We start from the raw sequence: 25,195 nt of genomic DNA, 5'->3' as shown, positions 1-25,195 counted from the left end.
ACAAAACAAGCACTGCATGTTTTTACTTCTTCAGTTCCCTATTGTCATAACCACTCTCATGCCCCCTCCTCCTCCCACCTCCTCAGCCTCAAAGACCCACAGCAGGCTTTCGGGCACCCCTTACCTCCGACTCCAAACTTCACAAGCACCAGGTCACACCCAGATGCAACCAGAAGGGACAGCTTAACACACAGGGATCAACTGTACTCATCCTCAAGACGCCTGCAGGACTCTCAGGACTTCTCTTCACAGGTTGGGATTCATGTTTTAGTCCAATAATGTTAAGATTAGCACTAATTCCTCATTGATCTCTTCACCCACTCAGAGATTTAATGACTCACTAGTGAGGAGTTCATAGCAAAAGGAAGTAAATGTCAGATGTAGGTATAATCAACCCATTTCCAATTCTTACTCCTGGAGCTTTCTATACACAAACAGGGAAGAAAAATCCAGGACTAAATAGGATTAGGAGGCCCATTTTAGGAATTTTAAGATGAAGAAAGGATTTGGAAAAAAAGAAAGGGATTTGTCTGTATCTTGATGGTGAGAAAACCATATCAAAATATCATCTGTCACTTAGAACAGAGATAGCCCCAAGGCCTGGGCAGCGGGTGCAAACCCCAGAGACTTGGTACTCTTTGGATCTGGTCTTGAAAACCTTCAGAACCATCCTTCCTCGGGGTTTTCTGTGAAGGTGAAGAGTCTCCTCAGCTCCCAAATGACACCTAAAGGAAATGTGTTCTTGCTCCACCTGCCCAGGTGAGGAAAGGACTCAGCAAGCACACAGCAAGACCCAGCCCCTGGCCTGCCTCTCACGCTCTCCTGGGCCTTCCCCACTGCTCAGCCCCCTCCCGCTCTGCATCCCAGAGACACCCAGCTGAGGTTCCTGCTCCATTTGAAGGTCATCCAGGGTCGAATACCAGCCCAGGAATTTAGCTTCCTGTCCAGGAAAACCAGCTACATAAATTGTTTTTTTTTTTTTTTAACAATTAGAATTTCAGATTTTCATTTTCATTTGTTTACTTTCTAATTGTTCTGTTGCTTGGAATACAGAAACGTCCAGTCCCTCCCTCTGTGAAGTGTTTATGGATGTGAAAACACACACTATGGAAACATTAGGAGAAGGTACTGCTTAATGGGATCCTGTGATTCTTTTATCAAGTGTGAGATTCTTTCACATTTTGAACGTTTTCACTGTGTTGGCAAGTAGAATGTTCGGGAACTGATGTTATAATGTCAGTTCAACAAATTAAAAGGCTGATTCCATGATGGGGAAGACAGATCTCTGCAGAAAAGTTTCTTCCTCCATCTCCAATCCCTACTCCTCAGACTGGGGTTTTCAGGAAGCACAAGCATCATTCCAGGTGGGAGGCTTGCTGAGGCTGGAGGAAGCCTCCAGAAGGTGACTAATACACTGCATCTGGCCACCAGTTGTGGGCAGTGGCAAATGGACAGGCGAAGTTTGAATGCTATTTTCCAGAGTTATGTGAACGTCAAGCCTCAGCTGATGGTCACGTGGTTGTGTGGTGGAGGCAGACTATTTATCTGATGAACGGAGGGAGTCAGCTAGCCCAGAGGATGACATAAGCCGCTTTGTCTATACCACTATTTGCCCTTCATTCAGGACACAGTTCATTATGCAGCCCTTGCCAGTGGGTTCTCTGGAATCTAGGTGATAGGGGCATGAGATGCCCCTTGAACACTGCTTCCCCCTACCCATGAATATGTCATAGATGGGAATGTAGTTTATGGCATGATGCTTACAATTAGGCAGTTAGGAGTCTCAGGGTATCACATTTAGCACCCTCAATGGGACACAGTGGTCTGTTTCAGGAGCATAGTGGCACAATTTAGCACTTGTGTGAGCCTCCTTTGGTTAAAACATTACAGGCTCCCTCCCACCCCAACCTCTGATTGATTCCACACACACAGGGTGGTTCTGGGTCCTAGTCAGGCACTAAGGGTTCGCTGTTTGTACTCAGCTTAGCCCCTCCCATGGCTGAAGAGTTGTGAAGTTCACGGTGGAAGGTCTCCAACAGGAGCAGTTTTTGCTGCCCTTGTGATCCAGAGGGCATGATGAGCTATCCATCCATCTGCCAGTTCCTGTTTCCTGGTATGTGTATAATTTAGAATTAGAAGCACATAAAAAAAATAGCCTTAGAGGCAACTCTGCCTCTAATTCCACTTTGCCTTTATCTTATTCTTTATGCATGCATGCTAAGTTGCTTCAGTCATATCTGATTCTTTCTGACTCTATGGATTGTAGCCCGCCCAGCTTTTCTGTCCATAGGATTCCCCAGGCAAGAATACTGGAGTGGGCTGCCATTTCCTTCTCCTGACCCAGGGATCAAAACATCATCTCTTACATCAGCAGGCAAGTTCTTTACCAATTGTACCACCTGGGAAGCCCCTTTATTCTTTATAACATTATGCAGTGGGGGCTTCCCAGCTGGCGCTAGTGGTAAAATACCTGTGTGCCAATGCAGGAGACATAAGAGACACGAGTGCAATCCCTGGGTCAGAAAGATCCCCTGGAGGAGGGCATGGCAAACCACTCCAGTATTCTTGCCTGGAGAATCCCATGGACAGAGGAACTTGGTGGTCTACAGCTCTTAGGGTCACAAAGAGTCAGACACCACTGAAGCAACTTATCATTATGCAAATCTGATCATGTCCAGACTCAACTCTTAAAAACGCTTTCCAGAAACTACTGGATAATATCCATATCTCTAGGTGTGGTGGGCAAGTCCTTTCAAGAAAGCCTGTTCAATCTCATGAACACGTTTTGCAGAGGACAGTTTTGGCACTCACAAAATGGCCTCCCTAATTTCTTGCTGGCAAACCTTTTAGAAATTTTATTTATTTACTGGTTCAGTATTATCCTTTCATATATTCAGAGAAGGTGGTCTCTTCACAGCCAAAAGAGCTACATTACTATGATGGCTGTAAACCAGCCACGTCATTCCTCTTGCCACAATGGATTTAGGTGCAGGGTTCTGGACCCAGTGTGACATGGTGGGTATTCAGTGAGGAGTTGGCTGGGGTACTTCCAGGAAAGATTTTATGCCTCTGGACATTATTTTTTTTTAAATTTTAATTGTTAAATTTTTTTGGCTGTGTTAGGTCTTTGTTGCTGCAAGCAAGCTTTCTCTAGCTGCAGCAAGCAGGAGCTACGCTTCATTGAAGTGCATGGGTTCCCACTGCAGTGGCTTCTCTTGTGGAGCACAGGCTCTAAGGAAGCGAGCTCAGTAGTTGCAACTCGAGGACTTGGTTGTTCCTCAGCATGTGGGATCTTCCCAGACCAGGGATTGAACCTGTGTCCCCTGCATTGGCATGTGGATTCTTAACCATTGGACCATCAGGGAAGCCCTCTGGACACTGTTGAGGATGCAGTATCTACATTTGAGGTGGGCAACCAAAGTCTACGATGCTGAGTCCTGACACACTGCGGATGGGAAAGCAGACAGCGGGGAAAAAAGCTGGTCTTGATGATACTATAAAGCCACTACATTAATTAACTGAGAGCTCTTTTCTCTGGGGAACTTTTTAACTCAGAACCCTTGTTTCTTTTGGTTTTTTGTTTACCCAGCATCATCTTTCATGATTTACCTTTCCTTCTACTTAAAGAAAGTGGAGGTCTGTGGTGGTCTCTCTCACACCTTCATGTTCTCCCCTCAATTCTCAGAAGTCCAGAGGTCCCAGGCTCTAACTTCCATGCTCTGGATCTTCAGGGGAGGGGAGAGTTTGGACTTTAACAGAGATTCCAAAGCTATAGCTTTCCTTTGGAGACTCCTGAAGGGCCAGGTCAAGTTTAGCCCTGCTCTGAGGGACCTTTTGGGAAGAAATATAATTCTCATGAACTTAAGTTTTTTTTGTTTTTTTACAATTATGTGCAAATGCAGCTAACTATGAACTCTTCATGCTTCAGGACTTAAATAGTCATAAACCCAAAACAAAGCTGCAATAAATACAAACACAAGTAGAAAGATAAATTAAAATAAAAGTAATTTGATGTGATGGGGGCTTCCCTGGTAGCTCAGATGGTAAAGAATCCGCCTGCAATGCAAGAGACCCTGGTTCAATTCCTGGGTCGGGAAGATCCCCTGGAGAAGGGATAGGCTACCCACTCCAGTATTCTTGGGCTTCTCTGGTGACTCAGATGGTAAAGAATCCGCCTGCAATGTGGGAGACCTGGGTTCAATCCCTGGATTGGGAAGATCTCCTGGAGAAGGGAACCGCTACCCACTCCAGTATCTTGCCTGGAGAACTCCATGGACAGAGGAGCCTGGTGGACTACAGTCTATGGGGTCACAAAGAGTCAGACGCAACTGAGCGACAAAGCACAGCATAGCAATTTGATGTGATGAACAGTGTTTTTCTGAAATGAAGTTGCTGTTGGCAACATGAACACGTACAGGTACTGCCTAACTGGTTCTTTTGCGGCTGACACGATATTCCACTGTGTGCCCAGCATGACTCAGTTCTCCCCCGACTTGTGTCTATTCAAATAACTAAGACATTTTTGTCAGTACATGCCCCCTGGACTTCATTTGGTACAAACGCAACCCAGACAATTAAAGAAGTGCTAACTGGACCATCAGCAGGTAAACACACAACAGGAATGCAGGTACTAGCACGCAGGGGCCTAAATCAGTTACATATCCAGAACATGCTTAAAACACTTTCCCCAAAATTACCAATGAGACGAAAACATGGGATTTAATAATCTTCACAGACAATCCATGGGACCTCAGTTTGAAAAACACTCTCCTACAGCTGACCTTGACTTCCAGTATGACCTTGCGCAAATCTAGCCATTGTTCAATCTCTGCATGCTGCTTGTGCACAAACGAGAAGAATTTGGGCCCCAAGAACAGAAACATTCTTGGCAGATGAAGAAAGTTATAGAGGAGTTAAGGACAATGTCCCAGGGTCTTCAAGGGCGATAAAGGAAGGGGTGAGGGTTTATGACAGATCTCTAGAGTTGAACCAATAATGATAGCTGAGACACTCCAATCCAACTTTGACTTTGCAATCAAAAGGACTTGGGTTTGAACTCAAGATCTGCCAGTTGCAATGTATGTGTCTGTGGGCAAGTTCCTGACTTCCCTGATCCTGTTTCAGCCCCTGTAAAAGTGGAAGTATCTCAAAATGCCACATCACAGAGCTGCGGTGAGGGCCAAGAGAGACGATTCGGGCAGGTGCCGAGGGCAGAGCCTGGCACCTACCTGGCAAGGCTCAGGAATCAGCTCTAATCAGGAAGAGGCCAGGGGTTGCTGAGAACACCACAGGCTTTGGCAAAGGATGATAGCAAAGAGTAAGTGAAGATTCTAAGATTCTGTCTATAACAATACTTCTGCTATGTGACTGTCAAGATATTTCGCCCTAATGAGCCCCGCAGCTACCCAGAGCTTCCGCCCAGCCTTTGTCTTTTCTCCTGCTTGGCTGTCTCTCCAGAGCTCTGCCCCACCCGGTTCGGCGCCCGGGCTTGAAACTCCTTCCCTCCAGGCTTTCACCAGTATTCTAGTGTTGGTCACCTGTGCGGCGAGCGCCCTCCCGTGGTCTTCCTGTTCATTGCCGGGACCGTGGGGTCCACAGAAGACTGAAGGAAGGTGGGGTTTCCAAGGCCGGGCAGAACTCCAGCGGCTCCGGCCTTTGCCTCGCTGGGCCACTGCGGGAACCATTCTGCACCTCCCTCCTGGCCCCCGCCCCGCCGGCTCTTGGAAGAGAGAGGCGGAGGAATCTAGAAATCCTGGGTGAGAAGCAGCCACTCGCCACAGATCTAAGGCAAGTGACAACCTCTCCGGGCCTGGTTGCCTTTTTATGAAGCACTCTGCCCCATGCACCTCAAAGACCCCAAGGAGACAAGCAAGTGATCGGTGAAGACGCCGGGATGTGCTTTAATGTAGGATCTCACCATTTGCGCATGGCATTCCTGGCTGGGGGCTAGCACGCGCTTTTCTGTAGGAGCTCACCATTTGCGCATGGCATTCCGGCCGGGGGCCTGGTGGGGGTGCGGATCCCAAATGGAGGTGGACAGGAGAAAGGTGTTAACTCCTTCCTCCTCCTCCACAGTCTGTCACTTTGCCCTGTGTATCCGACATGTTGCTGACAGAAACCACATACCTCACATCTAATCATGCCATGCCGTGTTCCAGCTCAAAAGCCCAACGCCCTGCCTCCTCACCTTCAGAGTAAACCAAACTGCTACTGAGGTTACCCACCTCACTCTGCCTCTCTGGATTTACATGGGCAGATTCTGTCTTCCAGTCACAGCTGCATTTTCACATAACCCACTTTGAGGTCTCTCTGCTATTGTTCCCTCAGTCTCTTTGGCTGGGGATGGCTTGGACTGGTTTCTGCAGATCTTTGTCTGATTTAAAAACCACTTCAAGCTCCAGCTCATCCATGACGTTGTCCTTGATCTTGCCTCCTCCAGAACTCAGGAGGACCTGGCCTGGCCCTCTCCTGGGTTCCCACAGCCCCTTCCAGCTCTGACTATAGCACGGCTCAGGGTGTCTTCTGTGATTCTGTACATATATAAGCACACATACTTATACATATATAAATACATATTTTACACATGCATATACTTGCCTGGCTCCCCCTCTAGACTGTAAATGCCCAGAGGTTGCGGAGTGGGTTGTATTCCTCAATATATCCTTTGCAGCTCTGTTAGAACCCTGCCCCACACAAACCTTTCATAACTGTGGGATGAATTGGGAGGTGGAACTCAGGGACCCAAGTGACCCATGAGAAAAGCCACAGATGGAGATCCTGTTAGTGGGGTTTCGATAGTTGTCTCCATCACTGGGGCCTGTATGCCATCCCACATTATCATCCCAGCAGACCCTGGGAGCGGGAACTTACTGCCCTCCTTCTGATGAGGAGACTGGGAGGCTGTAGGACTCAGCCAGAGGAGCTAGATGCTTGCTTCTCAGCTGCAAAGCCTGGCTCTCTCTCCTTGCCTTTTGGTACTTTGCTTCATCTCAAGCGAGACCTCGTCACTGCTCCCTCCTGGCTCAACTCCCTCCAGGCATAATCAGGCTCCTTCGGCTTTGGGAAGCATATTTTACAAATCAAGAATTGGAGTACATGTTGTCTGATGTTGATGTTTGTACTTCAGAGATGACCGGTCAGAATATGTCTGAAAGTCAGATTGTTCTTGAAAACTGAGTGTGACTCTAGGGCCTGAGTGCTTCTTATGCTTTGGTGTAACCGGTCAGGGGCACTCACCTTATAATACTTTGGGGGTAGCCAACTAGGATGCTGGTATTCTGTTCTCTCCAGAAGGGAAGAGAGAGTTCCTGAGGGAAGGAAATGAATTGCTAGGGACCCAGGAGGCGGCCTTGGAGGGAGCACTGTTAATCTCTTCTCCCACCTCCTGTCTGTCTGTCCCTCTTGCCTGGATTCTCCGCCTCAGCAGGACCTAATGCCTGTTGCCTAAGCTCTCAGCCTCAGGCTGCCGCCGCTTTCTCCCTCGCTGCCTCGCGGCCTCCCTTCACCTCCCTTTGTCTGGGGTCTTTGTCTGTGGTCCCTGCGGTCCACAGTCCTCGGCCTCCCCTCCCTTTCTCCCCGGCCTGGCTGCTCCCTCCCTCTCTGCGGGGGCCGGGAGGCTCGGCGAGGGGAGCGGGCTGGGTTGCCATGGTCACATCGAAGCCGGCCGCAGCTGGCCCGGGCAGCTGCTCCTGGGGCTCCGGATGGGCGGACAAAGCCAGGCGGCCTTGGCAGCCCCAGAGCCGGAACCCCAAAGCTCTGAGACAGGGGGGCACTGCGACCCAGGAGAACCCTGAGCTGGAGGTGAGAGGGAGGAAGCCAGAGCCCAACTGGGAGGGCAGGAGTGGGGACAGGCGCTGGGCCCTCCCCTCTCAGGGAGGGACCAGGAGGTCCAGGCTGGAGGTGTGGTGGGAGGAGGGGAGTATGGTGGAGCCCGCGGGGTGGGGAGGAGGGAAAAGATGGGGAAGAGAGTTGGGGCCAAGGTGTGGCAGATGGGCTAGGGCTAGGCTGTTTCTAAGGGGAGTTCTGGGACCCTCCTGCCCTGATACCCAGAGGCAGATTCGCTTCAACCTTTGGAATTGGGGCCCCTGTGCCCCTAGCCTGTCCCTTAGTTTTCCCTTCCCATTTCAGCCCCTACTCTTCTCTTCTCCCAGGTCCCTTCCTTTCAATCCCTATGCTTCCACCTTCTTCTTCTCCCATCTCTGGGTTCCAACTGCCTCTTTTCCCCTTGATGTATCTGCTCCCCTTTTGAGGCCCCTCTCTCCTCTGTCCTCCTCTTTGAGCATCCCTCCCACCCTTTCCTGCCTCCACTCCAGTTCTCTCGCTTGCCCAGCCCTTCTCCCCAAACTCCGGTCTTCCCATCTTCTGCTGTGCGCCCTCTGTCTTCATCCTCCCTTTCCTCTCTCTGATCCCCAGTTCCCCTCTAAGGCAGTCTAGTTTATACCCTGCTGAGTTCTCTCGCCGGGCCTCATCTCTCTCCATCCCCCAGGCTCCCCACAGCTGAGCTGTCTCATCTTTGTCCCTGTGCTACATCATCTCTTCCTCCTCCTCTCAGACCTCAGTTTCCCAAGTGGACTTGCTGGCATCAAGGCCTGTCTCACACCCGGGCCTTCTCCACCCCCTCACCCTGCCCCCCCACCCCCCAGAGGATTCTCACTCTCCCCAGCTGCTGACCCAGCCTGCTTGTCCCAAAGGCAGCTGCCTCTCCCAGGAAGGGGACAGCGACCTGTGTAGGGCCCATCCTCTCTCTCACTGGTCCTGCTGGACTTCCCTGTAGTGGCCCGGCGGTCTGCGGGCCAGATCGAGCTGCTCTCTCCTACGTGCCTCTCCTCACATTTTCCCCAGCTGTTCCTCCTTTTTCCTGGGCAGCAGGAGGCCATTGGCTTGGAGGGGAGGGAAGCTGGGAATGGGAGGACATGGAGGGAGGAGGGGTAGAGGGTCCTCTGGGGGCTCAGGAGGACATGGGGGCCTACTGGAGTTGGGAGTGATTCGGGAGATGTGGGCGGGCTCTGGGGACCACCGACGGGTGTGTGGATACACTGGGTCTGTGGGTACACTGGGTCTTGGGTACTACTCTGGTGGCCTGGATGGCTGGGACTTCCCTCTCTGGCCCCTGACAGTCTCAGCTCAGAGCCTCGCATTCCAGCCGGCTCCAGCCCCCTCTCTGCTGTCACTTGACTCCACTGGGCCCCAGTCCCGCATCCCTCCCACTCCTCTAGCTCTGGGCTGGGATGAGGTGGGCATCACCGACTAGGAATGTCTCCTGGGGGACAAGAGGGAGCAAGGGTTTCAGGAGTCTATGGTTTCTTTGACTCTCTGCAGTGGACTCCTCGGGCTGGCACCGCCATGCCACCTGGCCAGGGTCAGCGTGCGCCTGGGGTGTGGAATGTCCCACTGGGGTGTGAGGGGCTGTGGCTCCTTCCCTGAGGGATCTGGCGGCAGCTCAGCCCGGCTGCCCGCCCGGGGCTTCCCGGGAGCCACAGCCCCGGGAAGGAGGGGCTGAGAGTCCACCCAGGTGAGGTTACTCGGGAAACCTTGGCCCCACCCCCGGCGGGCCCCACCCCCGGCCCGGCCTCTCCGGGCCCAGATTCCCCTGCGGCCGACTCTGGAGGGGGAAGGTGCGCTGGGGCGCCCTGGGGCTTTGGTGGGAGGGGACGGAAAGGCAATTCTCCGGGTGGCCACGGGGCTGTCCGTTCGTGAGTCCCTGAGCAGTTGGGGTTCCCGAAGGTTTGTGGGTTGCCCCGGGGTTGCAGTACGTGCCCATATGTGCCTTCGCCTCTCCCGAGGGCCCGTCTCTTCCTGGTAGTGCCCTTGCATTCTTATTCGGGACGTCGTGTTTCTTTCTTGGGACTGTTGTCTGGGTCTGCACGTAGGGTGAGTTTCTATCTACCTGCTGTGAGGTGCAATGGGGCAGAGATCTGCAGCGGCGTGAGGCCCTACCCTACCCTGCAGGTGATTGGCAGGTGTGGGTGTGGAGAGAGGTGGTGGGGCCCTCCGGTAGCCCCTGAGCGGGTGGAACGCCTCCCCGCACAGCTCTTCTGTCCTGCCCACCTCACCCAGCAGCTCTCCGCTCTTTCTCTCACACTGGATCTGTTTACGCAGTCTCTTGGCACCCAACTTGTCTGTACCCCTCCTTTTTGACTGTGTGATTTTCTCTTTGCCTCTCTGTCCTCCTCCTCACCCCCGCCGCTCACCTGTCCAGGCCTGTCCTTGCCAGCCATCAGACCCTCCGACCCCACCAGGGTCAGAGCTGCCTGGGCCTGAGGGGGCCCTGCCCTGAGGAGGACGCCGAGGCTTTGAGCAGGTAGCCAGGGGAACCAGGGCCTCGGAGTCTGGACGCTAGGGTCCTTGAGAGAGACTCGGAAAGGCCTTGCCGGCTTATGGGGAGGAAGTGGAGGGTGGAAGTCGAGGAAGGGGCTGGGAGAGGGGGCGCTGGCCCCCAGGCTGGGCTGGGGTGTAGAGGACCGGAGACTCAGAGCGGTCAGAGAGAAGCCGAGGCTGGTGATGTGAAAAGAGTAGGTCTGGGAGGCCAGGTTGGACAGGTGAGCCCCGCTCCCTTCCCCCATTCAAACTCCGGCGCAGCGCCGGGCCTGTGGGAACGCGCTCCTTCCCTGTGCCCTGGGGCTGCTCCCCTTCACCTCCCTCTCTAGGAACCGAGCCCAGAAAAGGGGGGTGGGGTGGGAAGGGGGGCCATCCCGTCGTGGGGGCAGGGAGTGTGGGAGGCCCTGAGCGGTCCACAGCTGGCCCTCGCTGCGGCGATCCTCCTTTGTGGGGCTCCGGGGGGTGGGCCGTGGGCGGGTGGAGGGGGGTGGGCGCGCCGAGTCGGTTACCTGGGGGAGGCCGCGGCGCGCGGGGGAATGCGGGTGGGCGTGGCGGGGCGGAGGGGAGCGCGGGGCCCGGAGGGCGGCGCCGGGCGTGGGAGCGCCGGGCGGGGGAAGGGAGGGCCGCGGCCCGGGCGCGCGGAGAGCCGGCGGAGCGGGGGAGCGGGGAGGGGGAGGCGGCGCCTGGGCTCGAGCCGCCCCAGCCCTGGCTCCTCTCCCCGGAACAGGCCCCCGACAGCTGCTCGCGGGAGCCGCCTCCCGACACCCGAGCCCCGCCGGCGCCTCGCGCTCCCGGCTCTTGGCTCCCTCTGCCTCCCCCTCCCCGCGCCCCGCCGCCGCCGCCGCCGCCGCCGCCGAGGAGGCCCCGCTTCGGGGTCGGACGCCCGGGTCTGCGGCGAAGAGCGATGAGAGGTAGGGAGAGCGGCGGGAGGACCCCGGCGGGGTGGAGGGGCGAGGGCGGCGGCCCGGGGCTCCGGGGGCGCGCGGTGGCCCAAGGATGAGGGCCTGGCCGGGAGGCAGGTCGTTCCCGGGCTGGACTTGGTTGTCCAGCGTTGCTAAGTCAGTCCCTGCCCGCCTCCCCAGCCCTCTGGCTTACTGACTGAAAATGCGGGCGGGGGGCCCCCGACCTCCGAGAAAGTGTGTTCCAGCCTTGAGGGAGGACCCCCTAACCCAGTCTGGAAGGAACTGCACCCCAGGAAAACAGGTGTTCAAATGTGTCCCCCCGCCCCAATCATCTCCCAGCTTCCTGGAGAAGGGGGCCTGTCCTCCCACTGGCCCAGTCTCAGCGGGCATCTACTCACTGTTAAGCCTGTTCACCCCGCCAGCTCCCAGTTGGGCAGCCTGGCCTCAGCCCAGCAGAGAGAGGGCCTGACACCCTAACCTGAGCCACCGGCGCTCATTCACGCTGGATGGTCAGTTGGTTCTGCCAGGAGATACTGTCATTGCCCAGTGAGCACCATCCTCAGTGTCCCTCCCTACTCCCTCCTCTCCAGCCTTCCCCTACAGGTCCCCTGCTGGGTGGACAGTCCTTTCCAGCACCTCCACCCCCTGGCAGACTCATTGTTGCTGATGGCACATAGGTATGCCCAGAATTGAGTGGTACGGTGGAGACAGGTGAAGGCTGAGTCTATGGCAAAGCAGAGAAATGGCTTTTTTCTTATTGGGTGTCACTCCAGCCACCCAAGTTTCCTTCGGTTCCCCACTCTCTTGACTTCCTTCTGACCTGGTCACCTTGAGTATTAGGGGGTGGGCTCCAGTTCTCTTGGGATCCTGTGCCCGAGGACCTGAGTATGTGTGTCTGTCACACTGTCCTCTGATCATAGGAACGTGTCTATCATGTCAGGTTCACAGGTGTCGGAGGATGGCTATTCACTAAGTGGACTTGAAAGAATGCAGAGGTGTGGATGGAGCTGATGTGTGCACAAGTGTCTGTGTTTGCCCCGGGGTTGGGGGGTGTCTATGTGTGTAATGGATTTATGAGACTGTCTCTGAAAGTCTGTGAGACAGTTTTGTGTATGTGTGTGCGCACACCCTACATCTAACCCCAGTGTTTACATCTGGCTCTGTAAGTTTGAGTGACCACGTGTGTAGTGTGTGTGTGTGTACAGAGCTCTGTGGGTGTTGTCTGGAGCAGGGGTTGGGGGTTGGGAGAAGAGGGTGATGGGCTTGCAACAGAGTGTAATTGGTTGTGATGGGGATAGGAAAGGTCTTCTGGGCCTGTCCTTGGTGCTTCTGACCCAGTGGAGAGAAGTGGGGTGACAGGGTGTCAGAGAACAGATTGCCCCAGACGTCTCTCTGAGCATTTCTCTGCTTGGCTCTGTGCCCTGTGCTTCGAAGCCTGCTCTGTTTACCTCTTGCTTTGTGTTTCTCGCCCTGTCTCCCCCTGCCTTCTTTCCTCTGCCTGTCTTTGTATCTCTGCCCCAGGCTCCTCTTGCTTGCTCCGTCTGGCTCCGATGACTCATCTGGGGTAGGCATGAAGGTTACTCAGGGGAACAAGGGCCCCGCTGTTCCCTGGGGAGGTGGGGGGGTGGGGTGGAGAGCAGCACCCAGGAACGCCAGGCTGCCTGCCTGGGGCTCTGGCAGTCTGCTCCGGGTGTCGGCTCCCCGACCCCCAATGGACCAGGTGTGATGCTTCTGGCTCCTGCTGTCCTTTGATAGCCGGGTCCCCCCACAACTCAGTAGCCCCTCAGCTGCTGCTGCAGCGGAGCTGTGGGGTCTCAGCTGCCTCTTACATTCCTGCCCTAGAGCATTGTGGGAGCAGCTGGAGGAGGACAAAGGGATGGGGGAGTGTCCCCCCACTCCTCCTACCTCCTAGGGTGACCTGGCTTCCCTGTCTTTAGAACCGCCCTCATCTCCAAGGCAACTCAGCTTTTCCCTCTGCCCTGGGCTCTTCTTCTGAGGCAGCCCTCTTCAGAAACTGGGAACTGGGGGAATAGGATGTCAAGATCTTAGGAAGGGAAGGCAGAGCAGGCAGAGGGGATAGGAGGCTTGGGACCTGATGGCAGTGAGGGTAAAGGTCGGAGGTGTGGCGCTAGGGGTCCCAAAGAATCCCACGGCCCGGAGAACTGAGTGCTGACCTCTGCTGGGAAGAAGACAGGTCAAGATAGTTTGGTCTGGCTCTGGGCCTGGGACTGAGGCTGGGGAGGGTAGGTACCTGGGTTCATAAGGAGTTGTAGTTGAAATGGTTTTCAGGGGTGGAGTGGGGCAAGCTGCCTGGGGCCCAGTGGGGAAGAGCCAGGGTTCTTGAGCTGTAACAGGCACAGGTCACCTGGGGATTGTGTTAAAATGCAGATTCTGATTGTGTGGGTCTGAGATTCTGCGTTTCGCCCAAGCGCCCAGGTGTTGCTGAAGCTGCTGGGTCAGGGACAGGCAGGGCTGTGGAGGGCACTGAGATTGGAAGGTGCTGGGGTCCCTCACTTGTTTGAGAATTCTGGTCTCCTAAGTGGGGAGGGAAACCAGGGTTTAGCTCTGTGTCTGGCACATGGGGAGCATTCTAAAAATACCGCTGATGCTGTTAAACGCGACTGTTGTGGTCATTTTACTGCTGTTATCCCCAGAGCAGTCCATTCTGTCTCTCTCATGTTGCTGGCCCTGGGCCAGTCTCCCTGATTGCCCTTACACTAACCTCCCCCCCATTATGTCCCTTGCAGAGATGCTTCCCCCACCCCCATAGGCCCAAGGGATCTGGAGCAATGGGACCAGGGGCCCTTTCATTTCTACTGCTGCTGCTCTTGGTGGCAACTGGAGATGCTGACATGAAGGGACATTTTGACCCTGGTGAGGAGACTGGCTGTTGGGTCCCTGATAGATGGGGCTTGGGAGACTGAGTCAGTGGCCTTGACCCTCCATACGCCTGTGTTCACCCAGCCAAGTGCCGCTATGCTCTGGGCATGCAGGACCGGACCATCCCAGATGGTGACATCTCTGCCTCCAGCTCCTGGTCAGACTCCACTGCTGCTCGCCATAGCAGGTAGCTGGCACACCTGGGGCTGTCCCGGAGGGAAACCCCTGGGGCTGCTGCTTGCGCTTCCAGCCCTCTGACCAAGTTAAGAGGCTTCTGAGAGGGCCAATGCCAATGGGAACCACCCTCCCCGCCAGTTTCAAGTGTCGGGGTGGGGATTAAATACTGGAGACAGAACAGAGGCAGACCTCGGGCCAGGTATCCCTTGTGATCTCCTGCCCCTGCTCAGGCTTGAAAGCAGCGATGGAGATGGCGCCTGGTGTCCGGCAGGGCCGGTGTTCCCCAAGGAGGAGGAGTACCTCCAGGTGGACCTGCGGCGGCTGCACCTGGTGGCCCTGGTGGGCACCCAGGGACGGCACGCGGGGGGCCTGGGCAAGGAGTTCTCTCCCAGCTACCGACTGCGTTACTCCCGGGACGGCCACCGCTGGATGGACTGGAGGGACCGCTGGGGCCAGGAGGTGAGGCTGGCGGGGATAGCCCCGGAAGGCTGGGTCCCCTCTGCCCCCGCTGTGGGCTGTACACTGATGAGTCTGCAGTGTGTGCCCTATCTAGCCCAGACATCTCCCCTGAGCTCCATCAAGTGTTGCAAACCTGACCACTTCCCACCTAGATGTGTAATAGGCTTCTCAAACTTAACCATAAACTTCTCAGGCTGAACTTGATCCCCATTCCCACCCCAAACCTGCTCCACCCCCAGCATTCTCCAACTCAGGAAATGGTACCACTGTAAGCTAAGATGCTATCCCCCATTCCTCTTTTCTTCCCACCTCCTACTTTAAAGCATCAGCAAGGCAAGTCTGTTCTGCCTCCATGATATTTCCTAAAATCTGCTCACTTCTTAGCACCTCCATCTCTACTGCCCCAGGCCAGGCCCCACCATCTCCTGCTTAGACGAATGCAGTAGTCTCCAAACGGCTCTCCTTGCTTCTTTCTCTCCTGAAGTCAATTTCACCTGGAGGCTATATCCAGGGTCCATGAGAAGATGCCTCATGCCTGGCTCTTGTCCGCACCCCTTAGTCCTCTCCCTGTTCATGTAGGCCATGCTGGTTTTCTTGCTGTTCCTGAAACACCCTAGGGCTCACCCCACAGTCTCAGGACACCTTCACTTGCCGGTCTTTGTGCCTGGAAAGCTCTCCCTCCCCGGCTGTGCCCAGGCTCTCCTCCCTCCATTCAGTTCTCCCCCAAGATATCAGCTCCTCAGAGCCTTTTTGGACTCCCCACCTCCTGCTGCCTCTTGCTTGTACAACTCTCCTCCTGGACTCTCAGTCCTAAAGGGGAGGGATGGATGCTCACCCCCTGGAGGCTATGCCTGGCTGGTGCAGAGTGGGTGCTGAGCCAGTGGCTGCTGAGTGAACAGAGGGATTGGGGTGAAGGAAGAGGGAAGCCGGAGCAGGGGTGCAGAGCTGCGAGGGACTGGGTAGAATCCGGGCACAACAGGATGAGCGGAGCCAGGCAAGGAGAGCTGACACTGGAGGTCAGGACAGACCTTCAGGCTGGGAGGGTGTCAGAGGGCTCTGCTGCAGCCCCTTGTCTTGCTAAAGGCCCGGCTGTACTCCATGGCCCCGGGTGCTCAGTGCCATCCTTTGTGGGTCTCTCTGTGGGCACTGTGGACTGGGCCAGGAAGCTGCTGGTGGCTGAGAAGTTAGATCTGATCTGGAACCTTCTTCTCCCATGCATCCCGTGTCCTGGCCCACAGGTGATCTTAGGTAATGAAGATCCTGGGGGAGTGGTGCTGAAGGACCTTGGGCCCCCCATGGTGGCCCGACTGGTTCGCTTCTATCCCCGGGCGGACCGGGTCATGAGCGTGTGTCTGCGGGTGGAACTCTATGGCTGCCTCTGGAAGGGTGAGTGTTTAGACCCCCGAGGATTCATTCCTGTCCTGGGGAGGGGGGAGCAGGGAGGGGGGAAAGGGGTGTCCAGGATCCTCTCTCCTGTTGGGAAGCTGTCCCTATGGGTGAGGAGGGGACAGGCAAGCATTGCCTCCGCCATGCCAATGGCCTATGGCAACACTTGAGAGAGGGGCCTGAAACCCACCCTCTGAGAGGGGTGGGGGAGGGAGGCTGGAAGCTCTATGCCCCTAACGCCCCTCCTACCCCCACCCCAGATGGACTCCTGTCTTACACGGCCCCTGTGGGGCAGACGATGTACTTATCTGAGGCCGTGCACCTCAATGACTCCACCTACGATGGATATACCACGCACGCTGTTGGCGGGTGAAAGAAGCGGGCCCCGCAGGACACGGAGCCTGGGGTGGGAGGGTGGACGGGGTGGGTGGGGGAGGGGGTTGGTTAGCTGTCTGGGCAGGGAGAGAGCGGAACTGCAGAGAGGGATGGCTTGGGTGGGGCCTCCAGGGACAGGACCAGGATTGAGGGGTAGCAGGGTGCCCACTAGCTCATGTGATACTTGGTGTGAATTAGGAAAAGGCCTGCCTCTGGAAGACACTTAGTTCCATTGTAAGTTGTCACAGTAAATGCACATTGTGGGTTGAGCGGTGTCCCTTAGAGGCGGTGCCTCTGTGTAGCATGTGACTGCAAGGTGCTTCATCCCATTCCCCTCCTTGGGGGTGGAGAAGAGAGAGCTGTGTGAGGTTGGGACAGGGGTGGGGGGGTTGCTGGGCCAGGCTGGCCAGACCACTGGGAGGCAGGGTTGTAGAGCACCCAGACAGGTGACACTTTCTTCTCTTCCAACCTCTTCTTCCTCGGCCCCCTGCTTGCCAGGCTGCAGTACGGAGGGCTGGGCCAACTGGCAGATGGTGTGGTGGGGCTGGATGACTTTAGGAAGAGCCAGGAGCTACGGGTTTGGCCGGGCTATGACTATGTGGGCTGGAGCAACCACAGCTTCCCCAGTGGCTACGTGGAGATGGAGTTTGAGTTTGACCGGCTGAGGGCCTTCCAGGCCATGCAGGTGGGTGCGGCCAGCTCCCAACACAGGCTCTGAGATCAGGCTGGGTTCCCCGGGGTGCCTGCTTGGGCTCTCCTGGCCTGAGGGCCTTCCAGGCCATGCAGGTGGGTGCGGCCAGCTCCCAGGAAGGGCTCTGAGACCAGGCTGGGTGCCCAGGGTGCTTGCTCGGGCTCTCCTGGCCTTGACCTTGTGTCCCTCCTCCCTTTCCCCCAGGTCCACTGTAACAACATGCACACGCTGGGAGCCCGCCTGCCCGGTGGGGTGGAGTGTCGCTTCAAGAGGGGCCCGGCCATGGCCTGGGAAGGGGAGCCCGTGCGCCATGCTCTGGGGGGCAGCCTGGGGGACCCCAGAGCCCGGACTGTGTCAGTGCCCCTGGGCGGCCGCATGGGCCGCTTCCTGCAATGCCGCTTCCTCTTTGCGGGGCCCTGGCTACTCTTCAGCGAAATCTCCTTCGTCTCCGGTAAGCCCCTGCTCTCTGCCCAGTTCCAGGCCACTGGGATTGCTAACCCATAGTGACCCCAAATAGCAACTCTTGGCACTGACAAGCCTTTCCAAGGAGGGCTGTGCTTAGTCACCCAGTCGGGTCTGACTCCTTGCAATCCCTTGGACTGTAGCCCACCAGGCTCCTCTGTCCATGGGATTCTCCAGGCAAGAACACTGGAGTGGGCTGCCATTTCCTTCTCTAGGGGATCGTCCCAACCCAGGGATTGAACCCAGCAGGGGGTCCTAACTAATTTGAACCCCTCTTCCCCATTTCTCCCTGCCTATCTCGGTCTTTCCTTTATGAGCTCCTCACTCTTGACTGATGGTGAGCAGTATGACAGTGTGGTTGTTAAAATATTGAAATATTCTGTGCTGGTTGAGAAGCAGCCTCTTCTCTGAGCCTCCTGAGCCCCACCCTGGGCTCCCCCTGAGTCCAGCTTCTCCCCACAATCCAGCAACTACAAGGTTAACACCGACCACAGCCACAACCCTCCAGGATCCTATTCTACCACCCGTCCCAGTGGGTTGCTGCATACACTGAGTGTCAGCCCTGCTGCCTGTTGTTTAGTTGTCCAGTCGTGTCTGACTCTTTTGAGACCTCGTGAACTGTAGCCCACCACGCTCCTCTGTCCATGGGATTTCCCAGGCAAGAATACTGGAGTGGGTTGCCATTCCCTTCTCCAGTGGATCTTCCTGACCCAGGGATCAAACCCTGGTCTCCTGCATTGCAGGCGGATTCTTTACTGCTGAGCCACCAGGGAAGCCCTGCTCCTGCTTCTAACCAAGTAACAGATGATTCCTGGGCTCTCATGCATGTGTGCCTCCCTTTGGTTGCCCCCTTATCTGACTCCCTCTTTTTTCTCCCTTCTCCCCAGATGTTGTGAATGACTCCTCCCTGGCTTTGGGGGGCACCTTCCCACCAGCCCCCTGGTGGCCACCCGGCCCTCCTCCCACCAACTTCAGCAGCTTGGGTGAGCTCAGGCCCCTCAAAGCTGTGTGGGTCCTATGCCACCAGTCCTCCCTGGGGCCCCCACAGCATGGGTGGGGGTTCTCCCATGGTCCTGACCCTTGTGCTCCCCCCTGCCAGAGCTGGAGCCCAGGGGCCAGCAGCCTGTGGCCAAGGCCGAGGGGAGCCCGACCGCCATCCTCATCGGCTGCCTGGTGGCCATCATCCTGCTACTGCTGCTCATCATTGCCCTCATGTTATGGCGGCTACACTGGCGCCGGCTCCTCAGCAAGGTGGGCGATGGGGGGACGGGTGGGATTCGGGGGCGGAGAGCGGGGCTTCGGTGTTAGTTCAGGTTCAGCAGGGACCAGAGAGCGCAGTCAGATGAGAATAATTAGAGGGAGGGTTAGTAAGGAGCCCACATTGAGAGACGTGGACAGGGGTATGCAAATCAGAAGTAGTGCAATTCCTCGGGCCTGCTCACTGCAGCGCTGTCCCCATCCCTGGGCCTGTGGGTGAGAGGAAGAGGCAGTGACCGGAACCCAGGAGGAATCTAGGAGGAGTGAGGAGAGGGTGCCTGAGACCGCCAACGGATGTGGGTTCCAGGAGGCGGCTCACCTGGGTCCATCCCTCGGGGCGAGGTTGGGAGGCTAAACACCCTGACCTCACTTCCTGCCTGTTCTCCAGACTCCTGCTGGGTGCCCTCTCTGGCCAACCCAGACCCAGCCCGTTGATGTGGCCCACACATCAACCTCTTGGGGCAGAAGCCCAGTGGGAAAAAGTGGCAAGTGGAGCTAAAGGGGCAACTGGAAGAAGTGGGGCACCGCCCCCCCCCCCCCAACCCACTGCCCACGTCTTCTGGGCGAGAGTCCAGTGGTGGTGATAATGCGTTAAAGTTGATAGTTATGAACTTGTAGGATTTGGGTTGGAATCCCATTGTGGGACTTAAATGCACTGGAGCCTGTTTGTTTACCAGTGAGACGGAGTAATAGTAGACACAACTACAGGCCTGTAGTGAGGACTGAAGGAGGGAACACGGGTAGAGCATTTAAACAGCTGAGCAGTAGTTGCACTCAACATTTCCTGTTCCCCACGACAAGGCCGAGCGTAGGGTATTAGAAGAGGAGCTGACGGTTCATCTCTCTGTCCCTGGGGATACCATCCTCATCAACAACCGCCCAGGCCCCCGAGAGCCACCCCCTTATCAGGAGCCACGGCCTCGTGGGAATCCACCCCACTCTGCTCCCAGTGTCCCCAACAGCTCCGGTAAGACCTGCCTTTTTCCAGTCCCACCTCCATCCTCTGCCTGTCTTCCTAGTGTATCCTTTCCTCTCTCCTTTACCGTTCCTTTCTTTTCCTTTACCAAACTGTCTTTCCCAGTTTCAACTCATTTTCTTATTTTTGTGTCCCTGGTCCCAGCCCTCTATGTTACTTATGTCCCTACCATATAATTTCCCTCAGGAATTTCCCACAGTTCCAGTGCTCTCATCCTGTTACTGTGTCCCACACATATCCCACTCTCTTCTCTGTTGTGTCCTCTCATTGTGTCTTTCTGGCTCCTCTCCTCTCCTAGACTCACCATGTTCTTTCTATCCATCTATCTGTATTTATATATCCATTCTATCATTTTTCCATTTGTTTGTCCATCCATCCATATATACTCATGCATCCATTTGGCCATCTATCATCCATTCGTTAACCATTCATCATCTATTTGTCCTTTCATCATCTATCCATGCACTCACTCTCCATCTATCCACATATATTCATCCATCCATCTACCCAGCCATTCATCATCTATTCATCCATCCATCACGTATCCATCCAGTTATCCAGCACTCTCCAGATCCTTGTTTACACCGTCTCTGTCTCTCAGTATATTCATTCTCATCAGCCCTAGTCTTGCCCTGTTCTGTGTCTCCCTGTCTGTCTAGTCTTGAGTCTCATCCCTTCCCCTTGTCTCCCCCCGCCCGCCCTCTGTCTAGCCTTGAGTCTCACCCCTTCCCCGTGTTTCCCCCCCTCCTTCTCCCGACAGCGCTGCTGCTCTCCAATCCGGCCTACCGTCTCCTTCTGGCCACTTACGCCCGCCCCCCTCGAGGCCCGGGCCCCCCCACACCCGCCTGGGCCAAACCCACCAACACCCAGGGTAAGCCCCTCCACCCCTAGGCTCTGCCAGGCTCCCGGTACCTCTACTGGGGCAGGGAAAGTCCTCAGACCTTGCTCTCCCTCCTCTCCCCACTGTGGCCTCTTCCGCTCTCCTGAGCTCCCAAGGAGGAAGCTTTTATGCCCATAGCGCTCTTCTGCTGCTGCTTGCTCCTTTTTAAGGCCACCCTCTTGAGCTGAGGAGTAGAAAGCTCCCTGGTTCTCAGCTCGGTTCCCCTCCTCCTGTCGCGCCCATCTCTTGAGCTCCCAGAGCCAGAGAGGAGGATGCTGGGTGGCTCCAGGCTCTCTGTAACCCCTCCTTCACTCTCCCCTCTCTCTAGAGCCGCAAGGAGGCCCTCTCCCCCATGTGTCCTCTCTCTGCTCATGCCCCCGCCCTTCCTGTCTGCTCCCCCTCTCCCCTGTGTTGCCTTCTTGTCGCCCCTTCCCCAGGGCTAAGCGGGGACAGCTCTGCTTCCTCTCCTGTCTGTAGACCCCATGTTGTGTGGGCTGTGAGGCGCTGTTCTCTCCCTCCATGTGCCCCTGTCTCTCCTTGTCTCTGAGCTTGGTGTGCTGGGTCTGGGGGGGTTTGGGTAACCATGGCAGAGAGGATGAAAGGATGAAAGCAGGGGGTATCCCAGCAATGTGAATGGCAGTGGCTGGCGGTGAGTGGGACAAGGGTTTGGAAATTGGAGAGTCACCAGATGGCTGGGACCAACCTTCTAGTGGTGGGTAGAGGAATTCCACTTTCAGCCAAGACTTTTTCATGGTCTTGGACTGTGCTAGGATCCCTAGGGAACAAGAGTTTATGACCTTCTTTGCTTATCCGTTTCCACTGCCTTGAAAGCTCTGTAGCAGCTCTTATCCCGTGCTGACACCTCTTCTGTTTTGAGGCTGCTGGGTGGAAAACCAGGAGGCGGAGGGTAGACCCCATCTCTTGCCCACCTGGGAGGCAGGGGGTGGGGCCTCTGGGCGGCAGGGGGATGTGGAGAACCTTGGCTCTCAGGGGCTGTTCTTGATGCCTCTTCCTGTCTTCTTTCCCTCACCCCTCCAGCCTGCAGTGGGGACTATATGGAGCCTGAGAAGCCAGGTGCCCCGCTTCTGCCCCCACCTCCCCAGAACAGCGTCCCCCATTATGCCGAGGCTGACATTGTCACCCTGCAGGGTGTCACCGGGGGCAACACCTACGCTGTGCCTGCGCTGCCCCCAGGGGCGGCTGGGGATGGGCCCCCCAGAGTGGATTTCCCTCGGTCGAGGCTCCGCTTCAAGGAGAAGCTTGGCGAGGGTCAGTTTGGGGAGGTAAGTAGAATTCCTTTCCAGCCATCTGTAGTGTCTGCCTCTCTGGAGCTCCATGCATACCCAGGCCTCCCCCTGGGCCAGGAGCATGTCCTCTGTGACTGTATTGTCCCAGTTGACACTGTCACCTTGGTGAACCTTCTTCCTCCAGGTGCACCTGTGTGAGGTAGAAAGCCCTCAAGATCTAGTCAGTCTTGATTTCCCTCTCAATGTGCGCAAGGGACACCCTTTGTTGGTAGCGGTCAAGATCCTACGGCCAGATGCCACCAAGAACGCCAGGTGAGGACCAGGGATGGTGTCTGGAAGGTGAAGAGTGAGAAGTGATCGAGAGAGAAACCTGGTGGTGACCAACAGTGGGGAGAGTGGCTGGGGACTCGTGAGCAAGGGTGCTAGTTTAAAAGCTGCAGGGCAGCCCCTCGGTGTCCTGCCACCTTCTCCCTGCTTCTCCAGGAATGACTTCCTCAAGGAGGTGAAGATCATGTCGAGGCTGAAGGACCCAAACATCATCCGGCTGCTGGGCGTATGTGTGCAGGACGACCCGCTCTGCATGATAACCGATTACATGGAGAACGGCGACCTCAACCAGTTCCTCAGTGCCCACCAGCTAGAGGACAAGGCGACGGAAGGGGCCGGGGATGGGGAGGCGGCCCAGGGGCCCACCATCAGGTACACACACAGGGGGCCTCATCTGCTCCCCTCGCCCCAGCTTAGAGGGGAAGGGGAAGCACGGGGTGGGCAGGCAGGTAGAGGGTCCAGGAGGGGGCCTGGGATGAGACACACGTGGCCGTGTTCATCTAGAGCTCGAGGGGCAGGAAGGCCGGAGATGACGACAGTGAGGGGGTGCAGGTCAGGAACTTCCCTGTGCTCTCTCTCCCCCACTGCCCCCGAGTGCAGACCGGGGAGCATAACAAACACGGTACCTCTTTGGGGTCGGGTGAGCGTAAAGAAAGGTTGAGTGGGCCTCCACCTTCCATCTCTGCACCAGGAGGCAGGAGAACCCAGGCCTGGGAAGTGGGCTCTCCATCTCCCAGCAATCTGTGAGGCGGGCACGAGTCTAGGGCTGCCCCATGACCCTCTGTTGTCGGCTCCTGTACCCAGCTACCCGATGCTGCTGCACGTGGCGGCCCAGATCGCCTCGGGCATGCGCTATCTGGCCACACTCAACTTTGTGCATCGGGACTTGGCCACGAGGAACTGCCTGGTTGGGGAAAATTTCACCATCAAAATCGCCGACTTTGGCATGAGCCGGAACCTCTACGCTGGGGACTATTACCGCGTGCAGGGCCGGGCGGTGCTGCCCATCCGGTGGATGGCCTGGGAGTGCATCCTCATGGTGAGAGGCTCCTGGAGAGGCGGGCAGGGAGGGGAGGCTGGGGCAGCACTGACTGCCACTCGGAGCTCTGGGATCTCGTTCAGTCACCTGCCTTCCCTGGACTGTAGTCTTCCTCATCCCTAAAGTGAAAGTTTGGGCTAATGCTCTATAAGGTCTCAAGGGACTGGAGAACGCAGAGAGTTATGGTGTGATTGGAAACAGTCCAGGAGCCAAAATCAAGTGTGAGAGATGGAGTCAGGGTATCAGAGAGAAAGGAAGATAAAGAAGCTAGAGACAGATTGGGAATCAGGACCAGAAAATGGAAAGAAAGATGGATAGAAACAGGAAGAAGTGAGGTGAGGACTAGAGCAGGAGAAGGAAGGCAGAGCCAGAGGAGAGGAGTGGGCTTAATGGGAAAGAGGGCCAGGTAAGGAGGGTGGAGTGTCGGGGAGGGGAGGGAGTCAGGTGAGTGTGGGGGGTGGTGATGCTGAGTGGACATGGGGTCCCAGTGGGGAGAGGAGGAGGGTCTCTGTTGTCTGATGGCTTTCTCTCCTCTGTTGCCTTACCATGCACCAGGGGAAGTTCACGACCGCCAGTGACGTGTGGGCCTTTGGGGTCACCTTATGGGAGGTGCTGATGCTCTGCAGGGCCCAGCCCTTTGGACAGCTCACCGATGAGCAAGTCATCGAGAACGCGGGGGAGTTCTTCCGGGACCAGGGCCGGCAGGTGAGAGCACAGGGGAGGGAAGATGGGCCCAGGGGCGGGGGGAGCGGGAGGACCAGAGCCTGTCTTCTTAGGGACTAAAGACTATTTGCCTGCCTTTCATCCATGCCGCCACAATGCAGGTGTACCTGTCCCGGCCCCCGGCCTGCCCGCTGAGCCTGTATGAGCTGATGCTCCGGTGCTGGAGCCGGGAGCCTGAGCAGCGACCACCCTTTTCCCAGCTGCATCGGTTCCTGGCAGAAGATGCAGTCAACACAGTGTGACTCATGACACCCAGCCGCCCCCCTCAGGGAGGATTCAGGGGAGGCCAGTGGCACTAAACAAGAGGAGCTTATGGCACACCCACTCCATTCCCCCTCCCAACCTCCCTTCACCTCTGAGAGGCAGTGTGGCCGAAGGTGGGCTGGGCCTGCCAGGGAGCTGATGCCCTCCCTTCCCCGGACACGCTCTCATGCCTCCTTCCTGCTCCTCTCCTAGAAGCCCCTGCCACCCACCCAGCTGGCCCTGTGGATGGGATCCTCTCTGACCTCCTTGAGCCATCCCTTGGGGGAGGCTGGGAGAAGATATAGGGCAGACACTGGACCTGGCCCACTGGCACACCTGGGCCCCACTGGACAACACTGGTACCTGGAGAGAAGACTGCTGCCCCCAGCCTCTCTCTCCCCGTCACACACTGGACCCCACTGGCTGAGAATTTGGGGAGTGAGGAGGACAAGAAAGGGAGAAGGGGGTTCCTTTGTATCTCCTCCCGGAATTGCCCTCAGCTTTGGCCTTTCCCTCCTCCATCCTCTGAAACACTGGACTTGGGGGTGATCCCTACCCCCACCCTTCCGCCTCCCCACCTCCCACCTGCCGTGTTGTAGCTAGAACTTCTCCAAGCCTGTATGTTTCTGTGGAATAAGTATTGGGATTAGGGGGGAAACAGAGAGCAACGGCCTGTGGCCCTGGGGTTGGACATCTCTATCGTAGCTGCCACATTGGTTTTTCTATAATCACTTGGGGTTTGTACATTTTTGGGGGGGAGAGACACAGATTTTTACACTAATATATGGATCTAGCTCAATGCTATTTTAATCCCCTGCACTAGGCAGGTAATAATAAAGGTTGAGTTTTCCACA

General features: G+C 56.2%; 1 protein-coding gene across 10 annotated transcripts; it reads left to right on the top strand.

Moving 5' to 3' along the window:
* Positions 1-7,662: 7,662 nt before the first annotated feature.
* On the top strand, positions 7,663-25,195 carry DDR1 (discoidin domain receptor tyrosine kinase 1). Of its 10 annotated transcripts, none has more exons than XM_065912643.1 (20): positions 7,674-7,800; positions 10,199-10,300; positions 11,045-11,228; positions 13,967-14,093; positions 14,184-14,286; positions 14,507-14,735; positions 15,974-16,121; positions 16,382-16,490; positions 16,995-17,181; positions 17,392-17,638; positions 18,537-18,632; positions 18,749-18,900; positions 19,708-19,873; positions 20,643-20,753; positions 21,801-22,045; positions 22,194-22,321; positions 22,493-22,708; positions 23,141-23,375; positions 23,931-24,080; positions 24,200-25,195. In XM_065912643.1, exons 4-20 carry the CDS (start codon positions 14,009-14,011, stop codon positions 24,338-24,340), a joined length of 2,748 nt encoding a protein of 915 aa, XP_065768715.1. In that variant the 5' UTR covers positions 7,674-7,800; positions 10,199-10,300; positions 11,045-11,228; positions 13,967-14,008; the 3' UTR covers positions 24,341-25,195. The 10 variants fall into 10 exon arrangements, with proteins under 10 accessions (XP_065768718.1, XP_065768715.1, XP_065768719.1 ...); XM_065912642.1 differs by lacking the exon at positions 7,674-7,800 and adding an exon at positions 9,580-9,614; XM_065912641.1 differs by lacking the exon at positions 7,674-7,800 and adding an exon at positions 9,640-9,870.

Source organism: Muntiacus reevesi, chromosome 20 (genome assembly GCF_963930625.1).
Source record: "Muntiacus reevesi chromosome 20, mMunRee1.1, whole genome shotgun sequence".
NCBI classification, from domain to species: domain Eukaryota; kingdom Metazoa; phylum Chordata; class Mammalia; order Artiodactyla; family Cervidae; genus Muntiacus; species Muntiacus reevesi.
This window is presented reverse-complemented; position numbering and strand designations above follow the sequence as displayed.